General features: G+C 37.6%; 6 protein-coding genes and 1 pseudogene across 8 annotated transcripts; 2 read left to right on the top strand and 5 right to left on the bottom strand.

Annotated features, from left to right (window-relative positions):
* The first annotated feature begins 2,365 nt into the window (after positions 1-2,365).
* Positions 2,366-2,957, top strand: LOC106418622 (homeobox-leucine zipper protein ATHB-52). The gene has a single exon (XM_013859365.3). The coding sequence runs from the start codon at positions 2,439-2,441 to the stop codon at positions 2,907-2,909; it is 471 nt and encodes a 156-aa protein (XP_013714819.2). The 5' UTR covers positions 2,366-2,438; the 3' UTR covers positions 2,910-2,957.
* A 1,621-nt stretch (positions 2,958-4,578) lies between these two features.
* On the bottom strand, positions 4,579-6,012 carry LOC106408609 (UDP-glycosyltransferase 79B10). Its single transcript, XM_013849350.3, has one exon. It carries the CDS (start codon positions 5,949-5,951, stop codon positions 4,596-4,598), a length of 1,356 nt encoding a protein of 451 aa, XP_013704804.2. The 5' UTR covers positions 5,952-6,012; the 3' UTR covers positions 4,579-4,595.
* An 810-nt stretch (positions 6,013-6,822) lies between these two features.
* On the bottom strand, positions 6,823-9,136 carry LOC106390262 (annotated as a pseudogene).
* A 1,552-nt stretch (positions 9,137-10,688) lies between these two features.
* LOC106390253 (homogentisate 1,2-dioxygenase) lies at positions 10,689-13,072 on the top strand. The gene is made up of 9 exons (XM_013830676.3): positions 10,689-11,018; positions 11,238-11,468; positions 11,551-11,630; positions 11,709-11,876; positions 11,952-12,127; positions 12,211-12,280; positions 12,355-12,509; positions 12,575-12,658; positions 12,744-13,072. Exons 1-9 carry the CDS (start codon positions 10,837-10,839, stop codon positions 12,954-12,956), a joined length of 1,359 nt encoding a protein of 452 aa, XP_013686130.2. The 5' UTR covers positions 10,689-10,836; the 3' UTR covers positions 12,957-13,072.
* LOC106390236 (endonuclease MutS2-like) lies at positions 12,967-16,952 on the bottom strand. Of its 3 annotated transcripts, none has more exons than XM_013830666.3 (18): positions 16,666-16,952; positions 16,468-16,596; positions 16,213-16,380; positions 16,045-16,128; positions 15,917-15,967; positions 15,710-15,766; positions 15,562-15,644; positions 15,361-15,484; positions 15,227-15,286; positions 14,899-15,153; positions 14,676-14,823; positions 14,472-14,599; positions 14,330-14,377; positions 14,118-14,248; positions 13,962-14,044; positions 13,703-13,877; positions 13,357-13,619; positions 12,967-13,267 (listed from the first exon to the last, which is right to left on the bottom strand). In XM_013830666.3, the coding sequence occupies exons 1-18, from the start codon at positions 16,912-16,914 to the stop codon at positions 13,098-13,100; spliced, it is 2,406 nt and encodes an 801-aa protein (XP_013686120.2). In that variant the 5' UTR covers positions 16,915-16,952; the 3' UTR covers positions 12,967-13,097. The 3 variants fall into 3 exon arrangements, with proteins under 3 accessions (XP_013686120.2, XP_013686113.2, XP_048607611.1); XM_013830659.3 differs by having other exon boundaries at positions 12,967-13,270; positions 16,666-16,950; XM_048751654.1 differs by lacking the exon at positions 15,562-15,644 and having other exon boundaries at positions 12,967-13,270; positions 15,361-15,465; positions 15,662-15,766; positions 16,666-16,951.
* A 419-nt stretch (positions 16,953-17,371) lies between these two features.
* Positions 17,372-18,141, bottom strand: LOC106390227 (uncharacterized protein DDB_G0286299-like). Its single transcript, XM_022701129.2, has 2 exons — positions 17,911-18,141; positions 17,372-17,818 (listed from the first exon to the last, which is right to left on the bottom strand). The coding sequence occupies exons 1-2, from the start codon at positions 18,019-18,021 to the stop codon at positions 17,540-17,542; spliced, it is 390 nt and encodes a 129-aa protein (XP_022556850.2). The 5' UTR covers positions 18,022-18,141; the 3' UTR covers positions 17,372-17,539.
* Positions 18,142-18,490: 349 nt separating this feature from the next.
* LOC106390214 (stomatin-like protein 2, mitochondrial) lies at positions 18,491-20,909 on the bottom strand. Its single transcript, XM_013830634.3, has 9 exons — positions 20,708-20,909; positions 20,400-20,637; positions 20,181-20,330; positions 19,888-19,945; positions 19,709-19,801; positions 19,479-19,577; positions 19,282-19,373; positions 18,911-18,970; positions 18,491-18,802 (listed from the first exon to the last, which is right to left on the bottom strand). The coding sequence occupies exons 1-9, from the start codon at positions 20,845-20,847 to the stop codon at positions 18,638-18,640; spliced, it is 1,095 nt and encodes a 364-aa protein (XP_013686088.2). The 5' UTR covers positions 20,848-20,909; the 3' UTR covers positions 18,491-18,637.
* Positions 20,910-22,272: the final 1,363 nt, after the last annotated feature.

The raw sequence follows: 22,272 nt of genomic DNA, 5'->3' as shown, positions 1-22,272 counted from the left end.
AAGAGGCAGAGAAAAAAAATGAGGAGCAGAGGAAGTGATGTGGGATTTTAAATCACCGGTTGCAAAACCCTAAACTCTTCCAGTCTGGTAGAATATCATACCTAATCCTCTAAGGTGAACGCTTCTAAAGCATTTATGGTTTGATGAGATGACTTCTTAGTTTGACATTTAGACAGGTGTTATTCCCCTAACATTGATAGTGTCTAACATTAGTCTTAAATTTTTTGTTTGAAAAATTCAATGGATCTCTCACCAAATGCTGATGCTCTCACTCTCTAGTCTTAGTCTTTAACATGCGAAGGTGCTGGAGAGAGTTAGCCCTCTTTTATATATAGTAAATAAATAGATTAGCATTGATGCATTAAACTTTGTACACATACTAGTCCCCTAAGACCATCTCCAACAATAGATATGGTCTTAGAGTTCTAAATCAATTTTTTAATTGAAAATAATCAAATTAAAAAATTTAGATACTTGTTTAGTTTTAACCCTTCCAATGATAGAACTAATTAAATGTTTTAAGTTTTACTTGCCAGCGGAGCCATATTCGCAAAAGAGAAGAGATACTTTTCCGAATCAAAGCTGTTAACTTTCTTGCTTAGAACCACAATCCACATATCATCAATCACTCAATCAATAAAGGAGGGAGAAGGGGGGGGGGAATCGAACCTAGGAGCAGTGGGCTGACTATGATCTTCACCCGATCCAGACGAGCTAACGCTTAAAACAGAACCCGATCCAGAAACCGATCCGTTCACCTGATCGTTTGAGAGCGACAGGAGGGGAAGAGGATGACATTTCTTCTCGTCGGAGAAACCAGAGGCTCCTGCTATCATTTTTTCGAAACCAAAGGCTCTTTTTGTTGAATCCGCCAAGAAGAGAGAGAGAGAGAGAGAGAGAGAGAGAGAGAGAGAGAGAGAGAGAGAGAGAGAGAGAGAGAGAGAGAGAGAGAGAGAGAGAGAGAGAGAGAGAGAGAGAGAGAGAGAGAGAGAGAGAGAGAGAGAAGAGAGAGAGAGAGAGGTGTAATTTGAAAATATTAACCAATCAGAAAATAACACGTATTAACTTAGAATTAGTTCCGAAAGTTCTATTTTTGGAACTTTATCTATCTATTTTTTCTATTTTTGATTTATTTTTGAGCATATAATTAGATAGAACTATGACATAGAACCTTCTTAGATATCTATCGGAGATGGTCTAACATGCTATTAGAATAGTTTTAAGATTATAGTGGTGGATAAACACAAGCCCACTCTCTTGGACGCATCAGATTCTTTTAAGGCCCAATATTGGTACTATTCTTAAAAAATTGCTGTATATTTCATTCAACAGACCGTATTTGAAAAGGATATAAAGTACTAAACGATTCTACTGAAAAATCCTAATGAAAATGAAAGAACTCATAAAACAAGATGCATTGTCCCAAAAGAACAAAAGAGAAGTTTAAATATTTATTAATTTAGTAGTATTGTGTTAGATGATAATGTTATTAAATTTTAGTGGTTACGATACGACCAGCCCACGTGACCACATGCATGTATTTGAGAAAAATACTTGTGATCAACTAATTATTAAATTTATTAATCAAAACATTTAATTTAACTAGTCCTAGTTCATTCTTTTGAATAGTAAAGTGGGTCCATAAAGAACAGTTAGTTGGGCTTTGGGCCCCAAAGCTTTGATTCTTGAATGACCCCTTCCAAATATACACCTCCTATCTTGTGTTCTATCCATTTTTTTTCTCTAAATATGTAAATATTAACTTAGAATGAGTAATATAACTAAAATGATCTTTTCAAAGTATCTTTAGTTTTCCATTTTGTACAATCAACATAAATTTACGTTTTTGCACTATTTCTCCCATAATATAATATTTTTAAAACACGAAACTTCAGTTGTAAAAAGTTATTAAAAACAAAATATTGCTAGCTTAAGTGAACGTGAATTTTTTTTTAATGGTTGGTTTAAACCATCTTTCATACGAATTGTTAATTTTTATATCAGAATTTCTAAAGATTGATTTCAAGTATATGAGAGATTATGAATTAAAGTCCGAAAATATTAATTGAAAAATCATTTAAAGTGAAGTTTCGTGTATTTTACAAAGAGTTTAATGTTACTTTCTAAGTTTCTAGACAGCTAGCTTTGTTGTGCATGCGTCGTAGTCTTTTACATAGATATTAATTACGCGATAATTTATTAGTGAATTCCTTTGTTCCATCGATGCATTAAAACTAATTTACGTATTTGTATAGTCCGTTACACCAGATTAATGACTTCAATTTTTACCAAGTTGGAATTTATTTTGTTTTCTCGTGGTTTACATAAAAGACATTCGTTGTTTTTTTTTGAACATACACATAAATGTGAGTGTGTGTATATATATTTCTGTAAGCACAACGTTGTACATACACACAAGAAGAAGAAAAAGAGAGAAAATGGAGAATCCTCAGGGTCAGAGTAGAAACAAGAAAAAGAGGCTAACACAAGATCAAGTTAGACAACTGGAGAAATGCTTTACGTTGAACAATAAGCTCGATCCAGATCTCAAGCTTCAACTTTCCAACACGTTAGGTCTACCTCAGAGACAAGTCGCAGTCTGGTTCCAGAACAAGCGAGCCAGGTCCAAGACTCAGTCTCTCGAGCTCCAATACTGCAATCTCCAGTCCAAGCTTGAAGCAGTTCTCTCCGATAAGGCAAAGTTAGAACACAAAGTGCAGTTTCTGCAAGATGAGCTGAAGAGGTCTAGAAATCAGCTTGCTCTGTTCACGCATCAAGATTCTCCTGTGGATGATTCTAATCTTGGTTCTTGTGAAGAAGGTCATGATAATCAAGTGGTGGTCTTTGACGAGCTTTATGATTGTTTCGTTACCAGTGGACATGGATCTTCATCAACCTCATGGGTCTGACTCTGTTTCAACACATACAAGATTCCAATATTCAGTATTATCTCTATTGTAATTATAGTCATTTACTAATACAGTGTGTGTGAAAAATGAAAAGAAAGATGATTTTTTTTTCTTATTTCAACTCTAAATATAGTTATAAGAATATATAAAGAACTACAACTAAGAACTGCCATATTCGACAACCCAAGAAACCAACAAATACTTCATGGATCTAGTTTCATATTTTACCTTATTGATCACACCATGTGTTTTCATTCAAGATTTTCAACATGTACCAATTCTGCAATGATTTTAAAACCTTATAGGTGTAACTGGTCAATAATCCAGGGGTAACCATAATCTCTTCAATTTGGTATGATTCTTCCTCAACACATTCCTTAACTCACTATCACACGATCGCAATCCTCAAGCTTTCTTTTAAAAAATCTCTCTCTTGTCCTTATCTTTTCACTTTCCACCGAAACCTACCTAGTGTAAATCTAGTGTTGAGTATCATCATTCAAGTATGTAAGCAAGAGAATTGGTCTATCACTCACCAGAGACTCCCACATTGATTCGAACCCGCAGTGGTTCACAAAGCACCCAACTGATGGCATACATCTCCTAGCAGCACTCTAGATCCTACATCTGCCGGCTCCCTGAAACCTTGAGGTAAAGCTTCTTGAATAGTTGATTCTCTTGGTGGATTTACAATAAACAAATGGTAAATTTGTATGCTCCATTCCTTAGCAGAGTTCTTGATATTAATCCTTCTCTAGAGTGATTTGGCTTCTTAAACACTATATTAAAACCCGGATCAGCCACGGATAATATTGATGTTGTTGCCATTTACTGGAACACAAGAAGCAAATTTGAAAAAGATCAAGTCTGGTTTCAAAGAGCAAACTGAATATTCGACTTCTATGGCTTCAAGTAGGAGAGTCTCCACCGTCTATGGGATGTTGGAACTTGGCTCTGTGCCTTTTGGAATGCCATTAATAGGATCGATGGTAAAAAATTATGTGGTTTGAAAATAGATTAACCTTTCTTGGGGAACAAGAAAGTTATCCTGTGACCTTCCTCGGCTAACTTGTTGGTTAGAGTATGGAGTGACATGACCAAAATGAAGTATGGAAACATGAAAGGATGAAACTTTAGTTTTGACCCATTTTCATTTCCTAAAATTTTCCAACTCAAATGTTTTTTCAGGATTAACTAAAATAAGAAGCTTTTGTTTTTGTTTTTCAAATTAGAAAAAGCGTTTGGCTTTTTTCGGTTGCTGTAATGTGTTTTTCGTGATCTTCTTCTCTCTGTTTAAAATATTCAGCATCTCCTCCACCACACCCCCCCCCCCCCCCCCCCCATGACATCCTTTTATGTTTATTGGAGACTGTGTGTGTGAAAGAAAACTGTATGAAGTTAGCGTGATTATTAGTAAGGATTAGTACTAACTTAGTAAATTACTTTGGAGTTTATGGGGAATCATCGCATGCGGCATGCCCCACGTGATTGCTCATATTACATGTGACTGTCGTTTACATCTTCGGTTAAGGCGTCAATATCTCCCGAAAATTAATTAAAAAAATTACTATATGTGGAAACATATAGTAATGAACTAAACAAGGAAAGCATAATGAACCAAGAAAAGGAGAAGTTGAACAAAGACAACTACTTTTATTGCGTAATTTGAAACAGCTGCAAACTAATTCATGGAAGTTTTGTCTCCTTAAGTAGGTTCTCCAAAGTGACAACAAAATTATCAGTGTAACCGGTTAACAATCCAGGACTAACCACAACCTCCTTCAACTTGGAGTGGTTCCTACGCACCAGATTCCCAATCTCGCTATCTTTGTCCATCACAGAAGTGACCGCAACACTCAAATTCTCCTTAGAGAACCATCCTGTTTTCTCTCTTGGCACTTCAACAGAAACCTCGAGTTCATCAGTCAACAATCTCGTGTTAAGAACTTGATCCGCCAAGTATGGAAGCAAGACTATTTGACAATCACTCATTAGAGACTCCCACATTGACCCAAACCCACAATGGCTCACAAAGCAACCTACTGATGGATGAGCCAATATCAATGGTTGCTGCACCCATTCTCCCCAAACTACTCCACGACCCTTCACCCTCTCCTCAAACCCTTCTGGTAACGCTTCTTGAATCGTCTTGGCGCCTTTTGGTGGCGTAACAGCTACAAAAAATGGTAAACCAGTGAGCTCAAGTCCCAAGCAGAGTTCTTGGAATTGGTCCTTTTCCAAGGTGATTTGGCTGCCTAGTGCACAGTACACTACAGAGCCTGGTTCAAACCCGCTCAGCCAATTATTCCATTTATCTTCAAGTGGTTTACTCTTGTCGGGTTCAGGAAGCATTGGACCCGTCAAGAGAACCTTCTTCTGGTATTGACGCCCTATATAGTCGCAGAACTTACCTTCGATTTCTTCACACGTCCTAATGGAAATGAAATCACAATTCGTAAGACCTGTTGTGACACGATAATAAAACCTCTTGTAGTAGACGGCGAAGGACAGCAAGGCGTGAGCATCATGTCGGCGGAACAGTAAAGTTGATGAAGGATAACCAGGTGGAGGAACTCCTAACTCACCACCAGGGACAAGGTCATGAGCTATAGAGGTAGCTGATATCACGTTGTACAACATACTCTTGATTCCATGCTCTTTCGCCACTTCCGTGATCCAGTAAGCAAGGTCAAACAAGATAATGTCAGGTCTCAAGGCACGAACCGCAGCTTCAACTTGATCACGTGTCAGATCCATGGCTGTGGACAAGAACCTCCATAGCGTGACTGGGATATCGGAGGGGGTCTCGGCGCCAGCAGGGAGACCATCAACATGAGGAATAGTGATGGGGTGGAAGACGATGCTGTCTGGGAACAAGTTAAGATGTTCTAACTGTTTCTTGGCTTTCTTGGGCAGCAAGAAAGTAACCCTATGGCCTTTTTCAGCTAACTTGTTAGCTAGATGCACGTATGGAGTCATGTGACCAAAAGCGAACCACGGGAACATGAATGCATGGAACTTTTGGCCCATTTCCCTTCCCATAATTGTCAACACAAGCAAAATAGAAAAGTTGTTCAAAAAAAAAAAAACAGTTTTTTTTGGCTGTGAAGTTTTTGCAACTGATGAGATGCTATTCCCCTCTCACGGGCAGCCCTATATTTATCATGCGAGTGTGTGTCGACTGTCGAGAGTGCTTTAAGTAAAGTATTAGTAAGTGGTTAGTATCTTAAATTAATTATTCGTAGTTGATGGGTGTTTAAGGTTTATTTAGTAGTGAACTTCATGTGCCATGTGCCACTATATTCTGGACAAAATATATGGAACCCGAAATGAGGGTTGGTTTAGTTCCATCTAAGTTTTCCCGTTTTTCGGATCTCAAAATTTTTGTTTAATAGAATAGAGTAATTTAATATTTTCTTGTTATGTTCTGGTCATTGTTATCTAATTTTTATGTTTTGGTCATTGTATATTATTATTCACTATCTTAAACGAATCTCGAGACTACTAGATTTTAACGAATCTTGATCTAAAAATTTGGATATCCAATTTGTGCTCACTCCCGTGCATATCTTTTATTGTTCAAAGTTCAAACTCTTTAATTTTGTATTTTCTAAAATTCAGCAAGTAACGCTGGTACCAAACGTATGAAAATAAAAACTAGTATTTTCATACATTGATACGTACGTTTATCCGAAATTACCGAGATGTTTTACCTTATAAGACTATCAGTAAGTAAATAGACTAAAAGTGAAAATGAGTTAATGTAAATCGTCTGATCCATTTTCTTGAGAATGAGTTATATTGTTTATTCAACACCTTGATTCAGATACTAATATATCCTTGTCAATTATCTTGCTTACTCATGATCCAAGCTCTCAATCTCTGTTAATCAGTTTGATTATCTTTGTTAATGGTTCTTTGATTGTTTTGGTGTCTACTATGTTTTCCCTTACTCTCAGTATCACTTATTTTATTTCATCCCTTTTCCACCTTTTTACTTCTGTAAATACCAATTAGAGTCATGTGTACACTGTAATAGACAAAGGGCTGTACTAAAAAAAAGAAGAACTTGTCATATTTTAAAAACAATATAAAACTATTAGATTACATTAAGTCAGGTGACAACATTGCGAATCCATTTATCAAAAGGTATCACACAAGATTAAGTTTTTGAAATTATCAAAGACATTGAGATTAGTTCATATGACTATTTTTTCTAATAGAAATCCCACCAACATGATTTTTTTTTTTTGACAAAATGATTGTATATTTTATATCCAATAATTTTTGAAGTAGGATTTCAAAGAGATCAAGGATTAGCATATTGCTAAAGAGCTGATGAAATGAAAAAAATAAATAAAAATAGTAACAACATAAACAAGTTCGTCACGGTCTGGTCACTTATTGCCTTACTTGAAACAGCTGCTTCACAAGCAGAGTACTTCATTCAAGATTTGTATCGTTGACTAGATCCTGCAATGCTTCCACAAACTTATCGGTGTAACCGGTTAATAATCCAGGACTAACCAAAACCTCTTTCAATTTGGAGTGGTTCCTCCTCACCAGATTCCCTAACTCGCTATCTTCATCCATCACAGAAATGATGACAGCACTCAAGCTCTCCTTGGAGAACCATCCAGTTTCTTCTCTTTGGCACTTCAACCGAAACCTCGAGTTCCTCAGTCATCAATCTAGTGTTGAGGATCTGATCACTCAAAAATGGAAGCAAGACTATTTGGCAATCACTCATTAGAGACTCCCACATTGACCCAAACCCACAATGGCTCACAAAGCAGCCTACTGATGGATGAGCCAATATCAATGGTTGCTGCACCAATTCTCCCCAAACTACTCCACGACCCTTCACTCTCTCCTCAAACCCTTCTGGTAACGCTTCTTGAATCGTCTTTGTTTTGGTGGTGTTACCGCTATAAAAAACGGTAAACCAGTAAGCTCCATTCCTAAACATAGTTCTTGGAATTGATCCATTTCAAGAGTGAATTGGCTTCCCCGTGCACAGAACACGACAGAGCCCTGTCTAAATCCGGTCAACCAACTACTCCATCGATCTTCAAGTGGTTCTGGCTCAGGAAGCATTGGACCGGTCAAAAGAACCTTCCTCTGGTATTGACGTGCTATATAGTCGCAGAACTTACCTTCCACTTCTTCGCAAGTCCTCATTGAAATGATATCGCAACTCATAAGACCTGTGGTCATGCGATGGTACAGCCTCTTGTAGAAGATGGAGAGAGACGACAACGCGTGACCATCGTGTACGCGGTACGCTACCTTTGACGAAGGATAACCAGGTGGAGGAACTCCTAGTTCGCTACTAGGAACATAGTTATGAGCCATAGTGGTAGCTGCTATCACGCTATACAAAATACTCTTGACTTTATACTCCTTAGACATTTCCGGAACCCAATAAGCAAAATCGAATAAGATCAGATCCGGTCTCAAAGCACGAACCGCTGCTTCCACCTGGTCGCGTGTCAGATCCATGGCTGCGGACAGGAACTTTCCCAGTGAGATGGGGATATCCGAGGCGGTCTCAGCGCCAGCAGGGAGGCCATCAACAGGAGGAATAGTTAGTGGATGAAAGACGATGTTGTCTGGGAACAGGTTGTGATGTTCCAACTGTTTCTGAGCTTTCTTGGGCAGCAAGAAAGTCACCCTATGACCTTTCTCAGCTAACTTGTTGGCTAGATGCAAGTACGGAATCATATGACCAAAAGCGAACCACGGGAACATAAATGCGTGGTACTTTTGGACCATTTTGTATACGAATTATCGAAACAAGAACGGAAAACAAATCGTCAAAGAGAGCTGAAATGAGAAAATTTTGTTGTATTTCAAATCATCGCATCTTTGCTTTTCTTCTTTTTATGCTTTTTGCGACTGAGATACAGATACATACCTCTTCCCTTCCTAGGACATCGCCTTATTTAGCATTGACAATGCGCTTGTGAAAGAGTAATGGATGGTTTAGTTCAATTATTAGTGGGCTGCACGAGATTAATATTTTAACTTTATTATTAGTGGTTGATTGGTGCTTTTAATTAATTATTAGCGATTGATTGGTGCTTTAGGTTAATTAGTCGTGGTTGGTTACTACTTTTATTTAATGACTAGTATTATCTCTCCGTTCAATTCAGTTGTTTTTAGGTTTCTAAAAAATAGCTATGGTATTAAAACTATATTTATTTTGGTTTTATACCAAAATACCATATATATCTTTTATAATATTTTATGAATCTTACTTTATATAATTAGATATCGGCTTTAACGTAACATGAGATATTTTGGTTTTAAAAAGACTATTTTTACTATTTAAATAATTAGTAAACATATTAAGTTAATAAATAATAGTTTTTATAGAATAAAAATATGAAAAATTAGTAACTCATAATATTATAAATAAAAAAAATTAGCCATTTGTCAACAAAAGAGTAAAGTTATATTTTATTTAATCTGATAAAAATGAAAAAATTTTAGACCCCAAAATTTATAAAAAAAAAATTTACTCAGGGCCAGCCCTGGGTATGGTGCAGTCATCCTGACGGAAACTCGAGGCCTTCTATAAGAGAAGCCACCCAAGTCCTGAACTTGGAGTCGCCATTGCCTTATCTTCCACGGAAGATGCCAGTTCCTATGTGTTACTTACATCTCTCGCCTACTTGTTTCAGAGTTAGCTCAAGTAGGGGGTTGGGTTCAAGTTACGTTCTCAAGTTGGTCACTAACTCTCAATATGCTGCAACTAATATCTAGGAAATTCTGTATGTTTTGTCATCTTATCTTATCTCACATAATGCTAATACGGGGAGAGGTCTTTGCATGTGTGGAACAAAGTGAACTATGTTCGTCTGGTTTTTGTTCTCTTCAAAATGGTATCGACCAAGCAAATAATTTAATTTTGTGCTGCTTATGAGGTCTATTATATATCTCTAGTTATCTCTTATTAATAACAAGAAATGCAAAATGAAATTGATAAAAAGTTTTGCTGTTGTTGAATAAAATGATTACAGCTTTATGTTCCTCCGGTTTTATGAAATATAAGATGTTAATTGAAAAAAAAAGGAGTCTAGAGCATGATTATTAAGAGGTTTTTAAGTTGGGATTCTTAGTGAAATATAAGAACCCGTCTCTTAACTTTTAACTAAAAAAATTAAAAACCGTCTCTTAAAACTCTTATTTAAGAGTTGATTCTTAGTTTTTAGTTAAAAATTAAGACACAAATTTATATATTCCGCTAAGAATTTCACTTTTAGAACCCTCTAATAATCATGCTCTATGCTTCTTAAGTCCTTAAATGCATTTTTAACTAGTAGTAGACGTTAAAAGTCAACATGGTAACTTATAGTCCGTAAAGTCTATAAACACATTCATTCAGGTTCTGTTTCAATGGTTGAGACTTGAGATACCGAATCTTAAAATGTAAAATTAGATTTACAAACAAGCACTAATACATGTGAAACAGGCAAACACGTTAATTCAAAATTTCGGACATAAAAATTTAACCAACGAATTTTAGGGTTTTACCCAAGCGCGAAGATGACATAATCAGTAGTAAAGAGAGCCCTCTCAATTTATATCTAATCAAGACTTGTGAACTTCTCTCTACTTGTTCCAATGTAGGAGAAATAAAACTTAGCTTAACAAAAACCATTCATGGGTTTGATTTTAAATAGACCTGAACCTAATTTCCAAAAGCCCATTAATGGATAAGCCTAAAAACTAAATAGACAAGTTAACGTAAATGCTCTGTCTCTGCCACGCTGGAGAATCCATCCACAGAAAAGGAGTTTTAAAACCAGACGTCGTCTCTTTACCTCTTTGATCGAAATGTCAACGTCACCCAAACTAAACTCCCCACGTTTATAAACTTAACTAAAAGCTAAAGTGTATCGTCTTCGTCGCTGAAGAAGCCATGGGAGAGAAGCTCGCAGATTTACAGTACCAACCAGGCTTCGGCAACCACTTCTCCTCCGAAGCCATCCCCGGAGCTCTGCCGCGAGATCAGAACAGTCCACTTGTTTGTCCTCTCGGTCTCTACGCCGAGCAGATCTCCGGAACCTCTTTCACTTCCCCTCGCAAGCTTAATCAGCGAAGGTCCTTTCCTTTACTCTCTCTTATCTCTTTTTTGTAGCACTTTTTTAACAGAAGACTTAAGAGGCCCTACCGGGGATTCGAACATGAGACCTATTGATCTGCAGTCAATTACTCTACCACTGAGCTATGGAACAAAGTTTCTCACTTCTCACTTCTCACTTCTCTAACTCATTCATGACTTTTATCAATTTTTCTATTTTTTTTTTTTTTAATTTTCAGTTGGTTGTATCGGATCAAACCATCAGTGACGCACGAGCCCTTCAAGCCTCGAGTTCCTGCTCATACGAGGCTGGTGAGCGAGTTCGATGCGTCGAACAGCCGCACGAACCCGACTCAGCTTCGGTGGAGGCCTGAGGATGTTCCTGACTCGCCTACTGATTTCGTTGATGGGCTGTACACTGTTTGTGGAGCTGGGAGCTCTTTTCTCCGACATGGGTTTGCTATTCACATGTATAGAGAGAGAGATGTACACCTTCTTCTCTTTTGGTTTAGATGAGTAATAAAGGGATCTTGTTTTTCTTTCTATTTGAAGGTACACTGCTAATAAAGGGATGAAAGACTCTGCCTTTTGTAACGCTGATGGTGACTTCTTGTTTGTTCCCCAAGCTGGAAGTAAGTTATCAAGATTGGGTTAGATTCATTTGTTATAAAGGTTTAGTCTTGTTCTGATGTTTTGAGTGGGTTGTTTAGGGGTGTGGATTGAAACCGAGTGTGGGAGGCTTTTGGTGTCTCCTGGTGAAATTGCTGTTATACCACAAGGATTCAGATTTTCAATAGATTTGCCAGATGGGAAGTCTCATGGTTATGTTGCTGAGATCTATGGTGCTCATTTTCAGCTTCCTGATCTTGGACCTATAGGTATGGTTCTTCTTTTTGATTCAACTTTGATTGTATTATAAAAGGCCTTATGTCTTTATCGTTGGACGTGTGAAGGTGCCAATGGTCTTGCTGCACCAAGAGATTTTCTTGCACCAACGGCATGGTTTGAGGAAGGGCTACGGCCTGACTACACTATTGTTCAGAAGTTTGGCGGTGAACTCTTTACTGCTAAACAAGATTTCTCTCCGTTCAATGTCGTCGCCTGGCATGGCAATTACGTGCCTTATAAGGTTATTACAGTGTTTGTTCAGCCTAAGCTCTTGGAAAGATTGAAGTTATCTTTTCTGACCATATCATGTATTTACATCTGCAGTATGACCTGCACAAGTTCTGTCCATACAACACTGTCCTTGTAGACCATGGAGATCCATCTGTAAATACAGGTAAGGGGACTAAATCTATACCTAACTGTTGTTCTTCATCTATAACTGATTTTCAATATAAATGGCTCTCTCAGTTCTGACAGCACCAACGGATAAACCTGGTGTGGCCTTGCTTGATTTTGTCATATTCCCTCCTCGTTGGTTGGTTGCTGAGCATACCTTTCGACCTCCTTACTACCATCGTAACTGCATGAGTGAATTTATGGGCCTAATCTATGGTGCTTACGAGGTATAATACTTTACTGGCTTGTGCTCTTCCTACCGAATCTAGAAGCTGACTCCACCTTTTCACAGGCCAAAGCTGATGGATTTCTACCTGGTGGCGCAAGTCTTCACAGTTGTATGACACCTCATGGTCCAGATACAACCACATACGAGGTATCAATCCCATCTTAATGCTGCAGCAATCACAAGTTTGAAAATACATCTCAAGTCTGAAGCCATTCTCATAATGATTTTGTAGGCGACGATTGCTCGTGTAAATGCAATGGCTCCTTATAAGCTCACAGGTACAATGGCTTTCATGTTCGAATCAGCTTTGATTCCTAGAGTCTGCCACTGGGCTCTGGAGTCCCCTTTCCTCGACCACGATTACTACCAATGTTGGATTGGTCTCAAGTCCCATTTCTCACGCATAGCCTTGGACGAGACAAACGTTGAGTCAACAGATAAATAAAGACAGGAGCTTCAGAGTAATTAAAACATTAACTAATGTGTAATGTTAATACCCATTATGTACAGACCTTTACCATATGTAAAATGTATATGCAATAAGCAGGAAATGTTTCCTAATATCACATTAGTTACATTAAGAGATTCAGGCCACAACTTCAGTCAGCTTCACTTTCATCTTCATGATGCCTACTTGAACTAAGATCTCTTTCTTCGACTGTTCTACCTTCAATACAGTCACTTTTTTGCCTAGAGAAGAAACAAACACCGAGTCACCGACTTGAGGAAGCTTTGTATTTCCCTTTTGTGCAGCATCTTCTGTTAGAGCAGAAACATGGTTCAGTTTCAATGATCAAAACCAGACAATAGATATCTTTCAAATGGCTTAAGTTTTAGTTCAATACCAGAAACTGGTCGTCTGGCTACCATGGATGGTGAACGAGTTGCGTTGTCTCCACCCTTGGTCGTTTTGAGTTGTGTAGCTACCTTTGTCCGAGAAGATTGTGCAGCAGATGCACGAAACTGTTGCAATGTTCTGCGAAGTGTAGAACGAGCCATTGATCCCGCCTGAATCAGTTCTTGTCTCATCTTTAGTCTTTCTCGAGTAGCATGGCTGTTAATGTTCTTCTCTGCTGTAAGTAGATTCTCATGAAGCTCTCTTGAGATCCTAGAACCAAAAAGAGAAGCTCATAAGAGTGTACAAGCTCCTTAATCTTGTTTAATCTAAGACACAACAATAGCTTCTCTCACCTTATATAACGACGTGACTCGTTTAAAAGCCTCTGGTAGTCTTGCTTGTAGCGTTCCATGTCAAGTATGACCTCATTGATCTCAGCACTTGCAGAGCCATATAGCTCACGAGCGCTGTTGATGATATCACATGGCAGCCCCAATCTTTCGGCTATGTTTATTGCATTCGAACGACCTGACAATCATTTTCAGACATGGCCACTATAAAGCCAATGTTCAGGGGTAAGAAAACAGTCTATAGATGATTATGTAGCTAAACCTGGTACTCCCCATAAGATTTTGAAAGTGGGTTTTAAGTTGAGGTCATCAAACTCCATGCAAGCATTCTCAAACGCAGAATTGCTACAAAAGAAGTTAATACTCTCTAAAACATAGGATGATCCAAGATATAAACGGCATGTGCAGATTATAAAACCTGTATTTAAGCATCTTAAGCTCTCCGTGATGTGTGGTCGCCATGGTGAGTAGAGAGCCGCTTTCTGCAAATGATTCGAGTATTGCCATCCCTAACGCAGCTCCTTCAAGGGGATTTGTACCTGCTCCAACCTGTTAATAGCACCAACGGTTTAAAGTGGGTTCCTTCAAGCAGATGATCACTACAAATGTGTCCAATCTTTTTTAACTTACTTCATCCAACAACACAAGTGATCTGCTTGTTGAATGCGAGATAATCTCCTGCAAGTTAACCAGTAAGAAAAAACACTGAGATGAGGAGAGGAGACATGTTGAACTGTGAAAGAGCGTGACAGGGACAGAGAAACAGACTTACACTTATTTGCTTCAAATGACCGGAGAAGGTAGAAAGTGACTGCAGCAAGGACTGTTCATCACCAATATCAGCATAGATGTTGTCAAACCAAGGTAAGCGAGCAGATTCAGATGCTAGCACATAAAGACCTACAAAACGCATTGCAAATCATTTGGTGTAGTATTGAATACACAGACAAAAACTATAAGTAACATATGGCTTTACCTGATTTTGCCATCATAGCAGCGAGTCCAACTGATTTCAAGCAAATGGTTTTACCTCCTGTGTTTGGACCTGTAATGACCAAAACTCTAGTTCCCTTAGAGATCTGGAAATCAGCTGGAACTGGTGGAACTCCTGATACCGTGCCTGCCTGAAACAAAAATTACTTATCAACTTCAGCTAAAAAGGATCACCAAATCTGAGCAATGATCATTGGGGAACATACTGTTTTATGATATTTTACAGCCTCCTGCGTCTTTCTTATGCGTTTCTTGTGTTGGTGAAGCAGTAGAGGATGGTAACATCTAGGTAGATACAGCAACCATTCTTTTCTAGGAAGCGCTTCCTCACCAGAGAAGTTATTCGCAGGTGAGTCTTCTCCAGCAGATAAAGATTCAGAGTCCACCCCATCTTCAGGTGGTAAGTATATATCAGGATGTGAAGCGCCATATGCCCGACTATAAGTTGCTCGAGCATTTATCTATAAGCAAAACAAGAAAACACACTGTAAGATCAATTTGTTTTCATGCAAGGGAGAAAAAGCATAAGCTTACCACATCCAGCTGAATTGAGTACTTCATCACATCATCGATTTGATCAAGATCCATTTGCATCTGTATTGATTTGCATCAAAATGAGTAAAAAAGTCATATAGAATATCAACTTTTGAAATCAAATATTCAATTACCTTTGCAGTTAGCATTGAGAGAATCTCTGCCTCAGCCTTTGCAACTGATGCTCTTGCGCTTTGGAGTTCATCGTTCATAGACACCGCAGCTAATGGCTCCGAAGCAGTCCCTCCACCTGAACCACTGTAACACATATTATCTTCAAAAGGATTGAACTGAAAGATAAAATCACAATCTGAAAACTGCAAATTTAAGTTTACCTGGAAAGAAGAAGACCATCAACAGAAGTAAGCTGGCTTGAGCTCGTTTGTATACACCATCTTCCGTCAATTTCAGCTACTACCTGGAGACATGTTAAGATATGAAGATTTGCTCTTTCTTCTTATGCCATGCTAAGGGAGTGCTTACCATGACAGATTCATTAGCCTTTTGGCTCCTTACAATAGCTTCCAACAGTTGTTGCAGCTGAAAGGAGACAATAAGAGGGTTTCAGACAATCTTACTTTAAAAAGATATATCTTAAGAACAAATGTATCAGTGAAAACTCAAAATCAACAGTCTTGTAAGATACTGTTTGGACAATATTTCAGCTTATTTTAGACAGTCTAAGCTGACCTTTCTTTCAACTGTCTGGACTCGTTCACGCGACAGTCTCAGGTCACTACTCTGAAACAATAAATATAACTTAACATAAGGATCATTCCTCTTGAGGCTGTAGTCAAAGAGTGAGAGAAAGAACAAACCGCAGAATCTTTGATTTTTCCATCAACGTCTATAATTTGTTCAACCAACTTGATGAATGATCTATTGATAACAGGTAGCATTATCTGCAACAGAGAGGTATGAAACAATGTATATAAGACCAACACAGTGTTGAAGTAGCAAGATTTGGAGCTCAAACTGTAAGATACCATTTCAGATAGAGGCATGAACCGTTTGTACCAATCTCCATCTTGCTTAATGGCAGCTTTGAGATCAAGCTGCAAGTTTTCGAAGAAACTAAGAAGAGAAGCCACCTCAAGCGCTTGGTCTGCTCTCAAAGACATCTTCCTCTTAGCATTACGTATGCCCAACTCAACCTTTTTTACACAAAACAGTATTTACATTAAAAAAACACACACACAAAAATGATTATTAATTTATGGGATTGAGGGTGAAGCTGTTACCAGGGAGATTTGAATGCTGGAGAGGTCGAGACAGAAGGAACCATGTTCAAGCATTTTAATGGCGGCCTCTGTTTCTTCCAAAAGCTTCAAGCTTTCATCGAAACTCTGGTCAAGAGACCAAAGCTTTTTCTGAAAAAACCATCAAAATGTCAATGTGAGTTTAATGCTGAGAAGCTACAAATTTTGAAAAGAACAAACCTTTGTGGCTTGGCGACCTAAAGAAGTACGAGCAAAAGAAGCGACGACGTCGCAGAGCTTGTCCCATTCCAACACTCTTAAGCTGTCGGTTTGGGATTTGGATTTTGATCGGCAAATAAGAGTCGGAGCAGAAGAGGAAGAGGAAGAAGAAGAAGAGATGAAACTCAGATTAAGTCTGTTTCTGTTTCCGACAGAGTTTCTTCTAACGAGCAGGGCACAGTTGCAGAATGTTATCGATAAAGTCTGCATTCTTTTTAGCCCTTTTGATTTCAGGGAAGGATCGATTAATAAATGGGGGATATAATTTCTTTATTTATATTTTTAAAATTAAATAATATATTCGTAAATTTTACTATTTTTTTTTTTTTGGTATTTTGATTTTTTAATATTTCATATATTATTTTGGTAATTCGAGTTGAATTTTTTTTGGTAATTTCGATAATTTAAATATTTTTATATAGTTTGAAAACTTTGAACACAAAAGTAATAAATACTGAAAAGTGAAACCGATAAATTTTCGGACACTTACTGATTCTCGATAGAATTATCCACCCCAAACCGAATTGAAAGGTAACTGAACCTGTCCGAACAAAAGGTTACAAGAAGTGGAAAAAAAACCAAAAAAAACCAAAAAAAAACACACAAATTACCTACATAAATCGAAGAAGCCGAACGCTGAGGATTATTAGTAACATAAGCACATTTATATCACATAAAGACTAATCACAATGTGATAGATAATTGTAAGGAGAGATTACAAATCACAACAAGTTGGTCGTTTCATAAGGTGCATGTTACAACAAATAGCAATACAACAACAGTGGTGACGAACATACAAATATGAATTGAGATTTGAGAGAAATGACTTTGAGAATTAAAGAGTTACAAGAGGCTCTTCCATGGTTTTGGTGTCACTGGCTGGTGCAGCCTCCTCTTGCTTTGGTGGCTCAGTCTCATCAACAGCTTTGACAGTTGCTTCGGTCTTCACAGCCTCTGGAGCTGCCTCAGCCTCTGCAGGCTTGGCTGGTTCAGCCTCGACAGGCTTGGCTACCTCAGCCTCAGCCGGTTTGGCTGGTTCAGCTTCCTTCTGTGTCTCTGCTCCATCTACAGCAGACTCTTCCTTCTTCTCTGCAACAACTTCATCTGCCTTCTCCTGTAAATCGCCACGAAAGTAGAAAAAGAATCACACATCTTTCACCCGAAACATTACCACAAAACCAAAATGATATATTTGATCCACAAAACCTGAGAAACGGCTTCGGACTCCACATTCTTGGACTCCACGACGGCGTTTTCAGTCACGGCAGAGGTTTCAAGGATATCAGACTCCTTAGGTTTGCTCGCACAGCCTCCCATGTTGTTTAGCGAAAGGTTCGGTTTGAAACAAAGACAAGTTACAATGGGAAGAGCTGTGGAGCTAACAATGAAACTCCTTTTCTGATCCTTTTTTAAAAAAAAAAAAGCCAAAACTGTTTTTACTTATTAGAGGCTGAGCAAATGTAGGAGAAGGCAACAAAGAGATATATATAGTGGTTGTAAGGACACCCAAGACAAACGCTATTTCAGGAAAAGACTATATTTTCTTCATGTCACCTTAGATTCTCTGAGGCTCTTCTCTGTTAACGACCTATTAAACAGGAGAAACAAACCTCAACCTTTATTCTACTTTTTAGCCACAGTTTCTTTTACAGCCTCACAAACTTGCCACAGGCTTTCCTTCTGCCATTAGCAACCCTATAGAAACAAAGAAAGAACAAACAAGAAAAACAAAACAAGAGTCGGACAGCTTATTGTTATAAAGATACGGATTTACTATGGCAAGCAATGCGGTTGAAATGATATGATGTATAAGAAGAAAAAACCAATGTTATCAAACCAAAACCTATGCAAAATCTCCTTTCGGAAATTAGAGTTTCTCATATCATCATACTAAAAAGCTGTTCTCAGGTCAAAACAATTATTATTATTGTTCCTAGTTCTCTTCTACCACACGTCTCCTATTCCTCTTTAGGAGAGGTTCCACTGCTGAAGTTTCTTGGAGACCACCCTTGGGGACGAGACTTTTGTACATTGTCAAAGCTTGAGCGATCATGTTTGCAGGATTTTCAGCAGAACTCGGAAGCAACATCGTTGTACCCTATCAAGAAGAAGAACAATAGTTACTCTTATTGGATTCATATCCCCAAGGTAGGACGATATAAGAAAGTATATGAAATCTGGTACAGTATGCTTCGTAAATGTTTACCTCCTTCGCAATGTTGCCAAAAGCATGAATGTATTGCTCCGCAACTCTCAAACCCGCAGCCTGCACTTTCCACCACGATTAAGCATGAGTAAAGCAAAACAAGTTTACTTACACGTCAACTTTTGCAAGTCCAATAAGCCACATAAACATCTATTTAGAAGCTAGAGAGAATCATTTATGGAGAAAGTAGGTTATATGACTAAATGCATTGGCTGCTCCCGGTGTGAAACCAAACTACATTTGAAGGATCGCATTAAGACAACTAACAATTTTTGCAAATCGTATTACACCCTAAGTAATCAGGTTAATTCATTAAGCTCAAAACTTTGTAAATCTTGTAAAGATACAGCTGTTTGATCTCATGTACTAACCTCCACTCCACCAGTTTCCTTGAGGGATTGAGATAACATGGCCAGTCCTCTCGCTGTTGCTTTTGCTCTAGCTATTATTGCTTCTGCCTCACCTGGAAAGCCATACAAAAAAATGTTGTGATGAAACAAATTGAAGAATGGCTTGACATTAGTATGATGCGTTCATGGCTTACTAAATAGTTAATAATAATAATAACCTGATGCTCGATTGACTTGGTCCATCTTGGCAGCTTCTGATTCCAAGATTACAGAACTTTTCTTACCATCAGCTATGTTGATATGGGCTTGGCGTTCTCCTAAACAAGTTAGTAAAAACAGATTATGAGAAACAAATTGAGCAGGCTTTGTTCTGTATTTCTGAGCAGTAGCAAGGACACAGTTCAATCACAGGACATAAGTTTGCAAAGATAGGCAACACAAATATTACCTTCAGACTCAAGAATCTGAGCTCTCTTTTTACGTTCAGCTTCAGCTTGCATTTCCATAGCAACCCTAACTCCATTAGGAGGCATGATATCCCCTGGATATCCAACAACACATATATTTAATAACAAGCAAACAAGGGAATCCATCAAAAGAGAGTCAAAACAGAAAAAAATGACTCACTTATCTCATAACGAAGGCACTCAAGACCCCAATGTTTTGCAGCCACATTGATAGCTTCCTGCAAGAATGATTCCATCTCAAAATCATCATTCATAAACAACAAACGCATAATCCATTCCCCTATAAACTTTTATCTAACAAAAAACTAAACTCAACACCGAGCAATGACTACAAGAACAAGAAAGCTAAACAATCTAAGCTGCAATCTTAGGTACTAACTAGAATTTCACATTAACATCACTAACCATGACATCCAAGAATCAATAGTTACATAAAGGCAAAAGACGACAAACCACAATTTTTTCGTTGAGCGTATCACGTTCCTCAAACGTCTTGTCAAGAGTCATCTTCCCCAATTCACTACGCATTGTAGTCTGAGCCAATTGAACAACAGCGTAGATTGGATTCTCAACGCCGTAAGACGCCAGATGTGGATTCACAATCTGCAAAACAAAATCCTTCGTGATCTCAACATAAGATCCAAAAAACAGAGATAGAAGAATCTCTCAAACCTTGACGTAAAGAACACCATCGATCTGGATGCTGACGTTATCCTTCGTGATCGCAGTCTGATTCCCAATCGGAATCGCTTCCTCCTTGAGCGAATGAACGTAAGCGATGCGATCCACGCCGGGAACGAGGAAGTGGATCCCCGACTCCAGAGTCTTGGCGTATTTGCCGAACCGCTCGATCACGCACGCCTTCTTCTCCGGCACGATCCGGATCCCCCAGTTCGCCGGCGGATTGATTCTAACGAACGCATATAATCAACCCTAAGATTATTCCTCCTAGTTAAAACTCGAAATCGAATGATTCTTACCTGTTGAAAGCATGACCCGGGGAGGAGCTGAAGTGGCGGACTGGGGTAGTGGTGGCTGTGGCGCCGGAGACTAGTGGAGATTGACGGAGGGACCTAACGGCATTGCTAGCGACGGATCTTGATCGGATTATTTGGTTCATTGTGTCAAATTCGAGGAGGAGTAACTAAAACCCTCTTTAAATCTTTTTGCTTTTTTTTTTGGTTGACGAGCATTCATATATATATACTGTGAAAAATACTTGGGGATGTGGCAAGACATTTGACAGATCATTTCAGATAAACACCTATTTATTTTATTTTAGATTATTACTTATTTAACAAAATTTATTTTCTTTTTAGACACGTTTGTTAAATTATACTTATTAGATTTGTTTAATCTGAGATATTTCTGCAACGAATTCATTTCTTTATAGACACGTTTGTTAGTTTGTATTAATTTTGTTTATTTTGTCCAGATTTATTTTTTCAACAGATATATTATATAGAAAAATTGACTATTTCGAACTCATTTTATATTTATTTATATATATTTCTCTAAAATATATTTTTATTGTAAAGGTAAATTTACTTTAGTATATGTCTGTAAAATAAAGTTTTTTTTTTATTTTTAAGAAAAAATATAGTGAAATACTATTTTCATTTGTCTATTATTTTATCTAAAATAAAAAAATTATATTATAGAAGAATATATTGAAGAAAAATTACTTATATAATAAAAAATGTTGTTTGGCAAATTATTTAGAAGACATCACGATCCCGAAGGAGAGCTTCATAAGAGCAGACATTATCTATGTACCACGGACGCAAAATTCAAAGGCGGATAGTCTGGCACGCAGTGCTAGGAAGCAATCGTCTTTTGTCGTTCACATGGATTCAGCTCACCCGGTTTGCTTCACAGAGTCAACATGAGTCTGTAATGCTGATGACAAAAAAAATTAATAAAAAATGTTGTTTTAAAGAAAATTATAGAGATATACACTAAAAATGTTTTTAGCTAGGAGATTCACAAGATAATGGATATATCAGCTTCCACTACCCTTCTTACACAACAGCAAAGTACAAAAAATTGGAGGAAATAGAGCAAATAGGTGAGTCTAATATCTCTATGTCTTTCTCATGAAAATCATATATAGTCAAACTTAAATTAGTTTTAGAGAAAATCCAAGGGTGAATTTCATGTTTACCATTATTTATATTTACCACCACTAAGAATATTTTCAAAAATACATTCTTTATTAAATGACAAAAAAACTTTTATACTTTTGTTCTTTATATATATAATAAATAATTATTTAAATAAAATAATAATAATATAATGAACCCTAATGCTCAATACTAACAACAAGTTTTATAAACCATTGTTTTTTTTTTTGAAAAAATATAAACCATTGTTAATCTCTTTATTTCTCATCAACCCTAATATCTCATGAATATTTTATCCTTTTTGCTCTTTGTTTTTGTCTTATTTTATATAGTGATTCTCGATAAGTCTACTTTTTGACTGGTATGTTTTTTTTGCGTCAAGGACTGGATCTTTTACAGTTGGAAATTATGAGTATTTTCTT

The sequence above is a fragment of the Brassica napus genome, chromosome A2, assembly GCF_020379485.1.
Source record: "Brassica napus cultivar Da-Ae chromosome A2, Da-Ae, whole genome shotgun sequence".
Taxonomy (NCBI): domain Eukaryota; kingdom Viridiplantae; phylum Streptophyta; class Magnoliopsida; order Brassicales; family Brassicaceae; genus Brassica; species Brassica napus.
Note: the sequence above shows the minus strand (reverse complement) of the source record. Positions and strands in the feature narration are given on the sequence as shown.

Excerpts from the sequence above, each read along its gene's own strand:
- LOC106390227 (XM_022701129.2), bottom strand. The coding sequence starts at position 18,021 with ATGGGAGGCTGTGCGAGCAAACCTAAGGAGTCTGATATCCTTGAAACC. Across the intron at positions 17,819-17,910 it reads AGTCCGAAGCCGTTTCTCAG|GAGAAGGCAGATGAAGTTGT; the intron begins GTTTTGTGGATC and ends GGCGATTTACAG.
- LOC106390253 (XM_013830676.3), top strand. The coding sequence starts at position 10,837 with ATGGGAGAGAAGCTCGCAGATTTACAGTACCAACCAGGCTTCGGCAAC. Across the intron at positions 11,019-11,237 it reads CGCAAGCTTAATCAGCGAAG|TTGGTTGTATCGGATCAAAC; the intron begins GTCCTTTCCTTT and ends TTTAATTTTCAG. Across the intron at positions 12,510-12,574 it reads TAATCTATGGTGCTTACGAG|GCCAAAGCTGATGGATTTCT; the intron begins GTATAATACTTT and ends ACCTTTTCACAG.
- LOC106390214 (XM_013830634.3), bottom strand. The coding sequence starts at position 20,847 with ATGAACCAAATAATCCGATCAAGATCCGTCGCTAGCAATGCCGTTAGG. Across the intron at positions 20,331-20,399 it reads ATGGTGTTCTTTACGTCAAG|ATTGTGAATCCACATCTGGC; the intron begins GTTTGAGAGATT and ends TTTGTTTTGCAG. Across the intron at positions 19,802-19,887 it reads GTGCCTTCGTTATGAGATAA|GGGATATCATGCCTCCTAAT; the intron begins GTGAGTCATTTT and ends TTGGATATCCAG.
- LOC106408609 (XM_013849350.3), bottom strand. The coding sequence starts at position 5,951 with ATGGGAAGGGAAATGGGCCAAAAGTTCCATGCATTCATGTTCCCGTGG.
- LOC106390236 (XM_013830659.3), bottom strand. The coding sequence starts at position 16,914 with ATGCAGACTTTATCGATAACATTCTGCAACTGTGCCCTGCTCGTTAGA. Across the intron at positions 14,824-14,898 it reads CTGTAAAATATCATAAAACA|GCAGGCACGGTATCAGGAGT; the intron begins GTATGTTCCCCA and ends TTTTTGTTTCAG. Across the intron at positions 14,600-14,675 it reads TGCTATGATGGCAAAATCAG|GTCTTTATGTGCTAGCATCT; the intron begins GTAAAGCCATAT and ends TGCGTTTTGTAG.
- LOC106418622 (XM_013859365.3), top strand. The coding sequence starts at position 2,439 with ATGGAGAATCCTCAGGGTCAGAGTAGAAACAAGAAAAAGAGGCTAACA.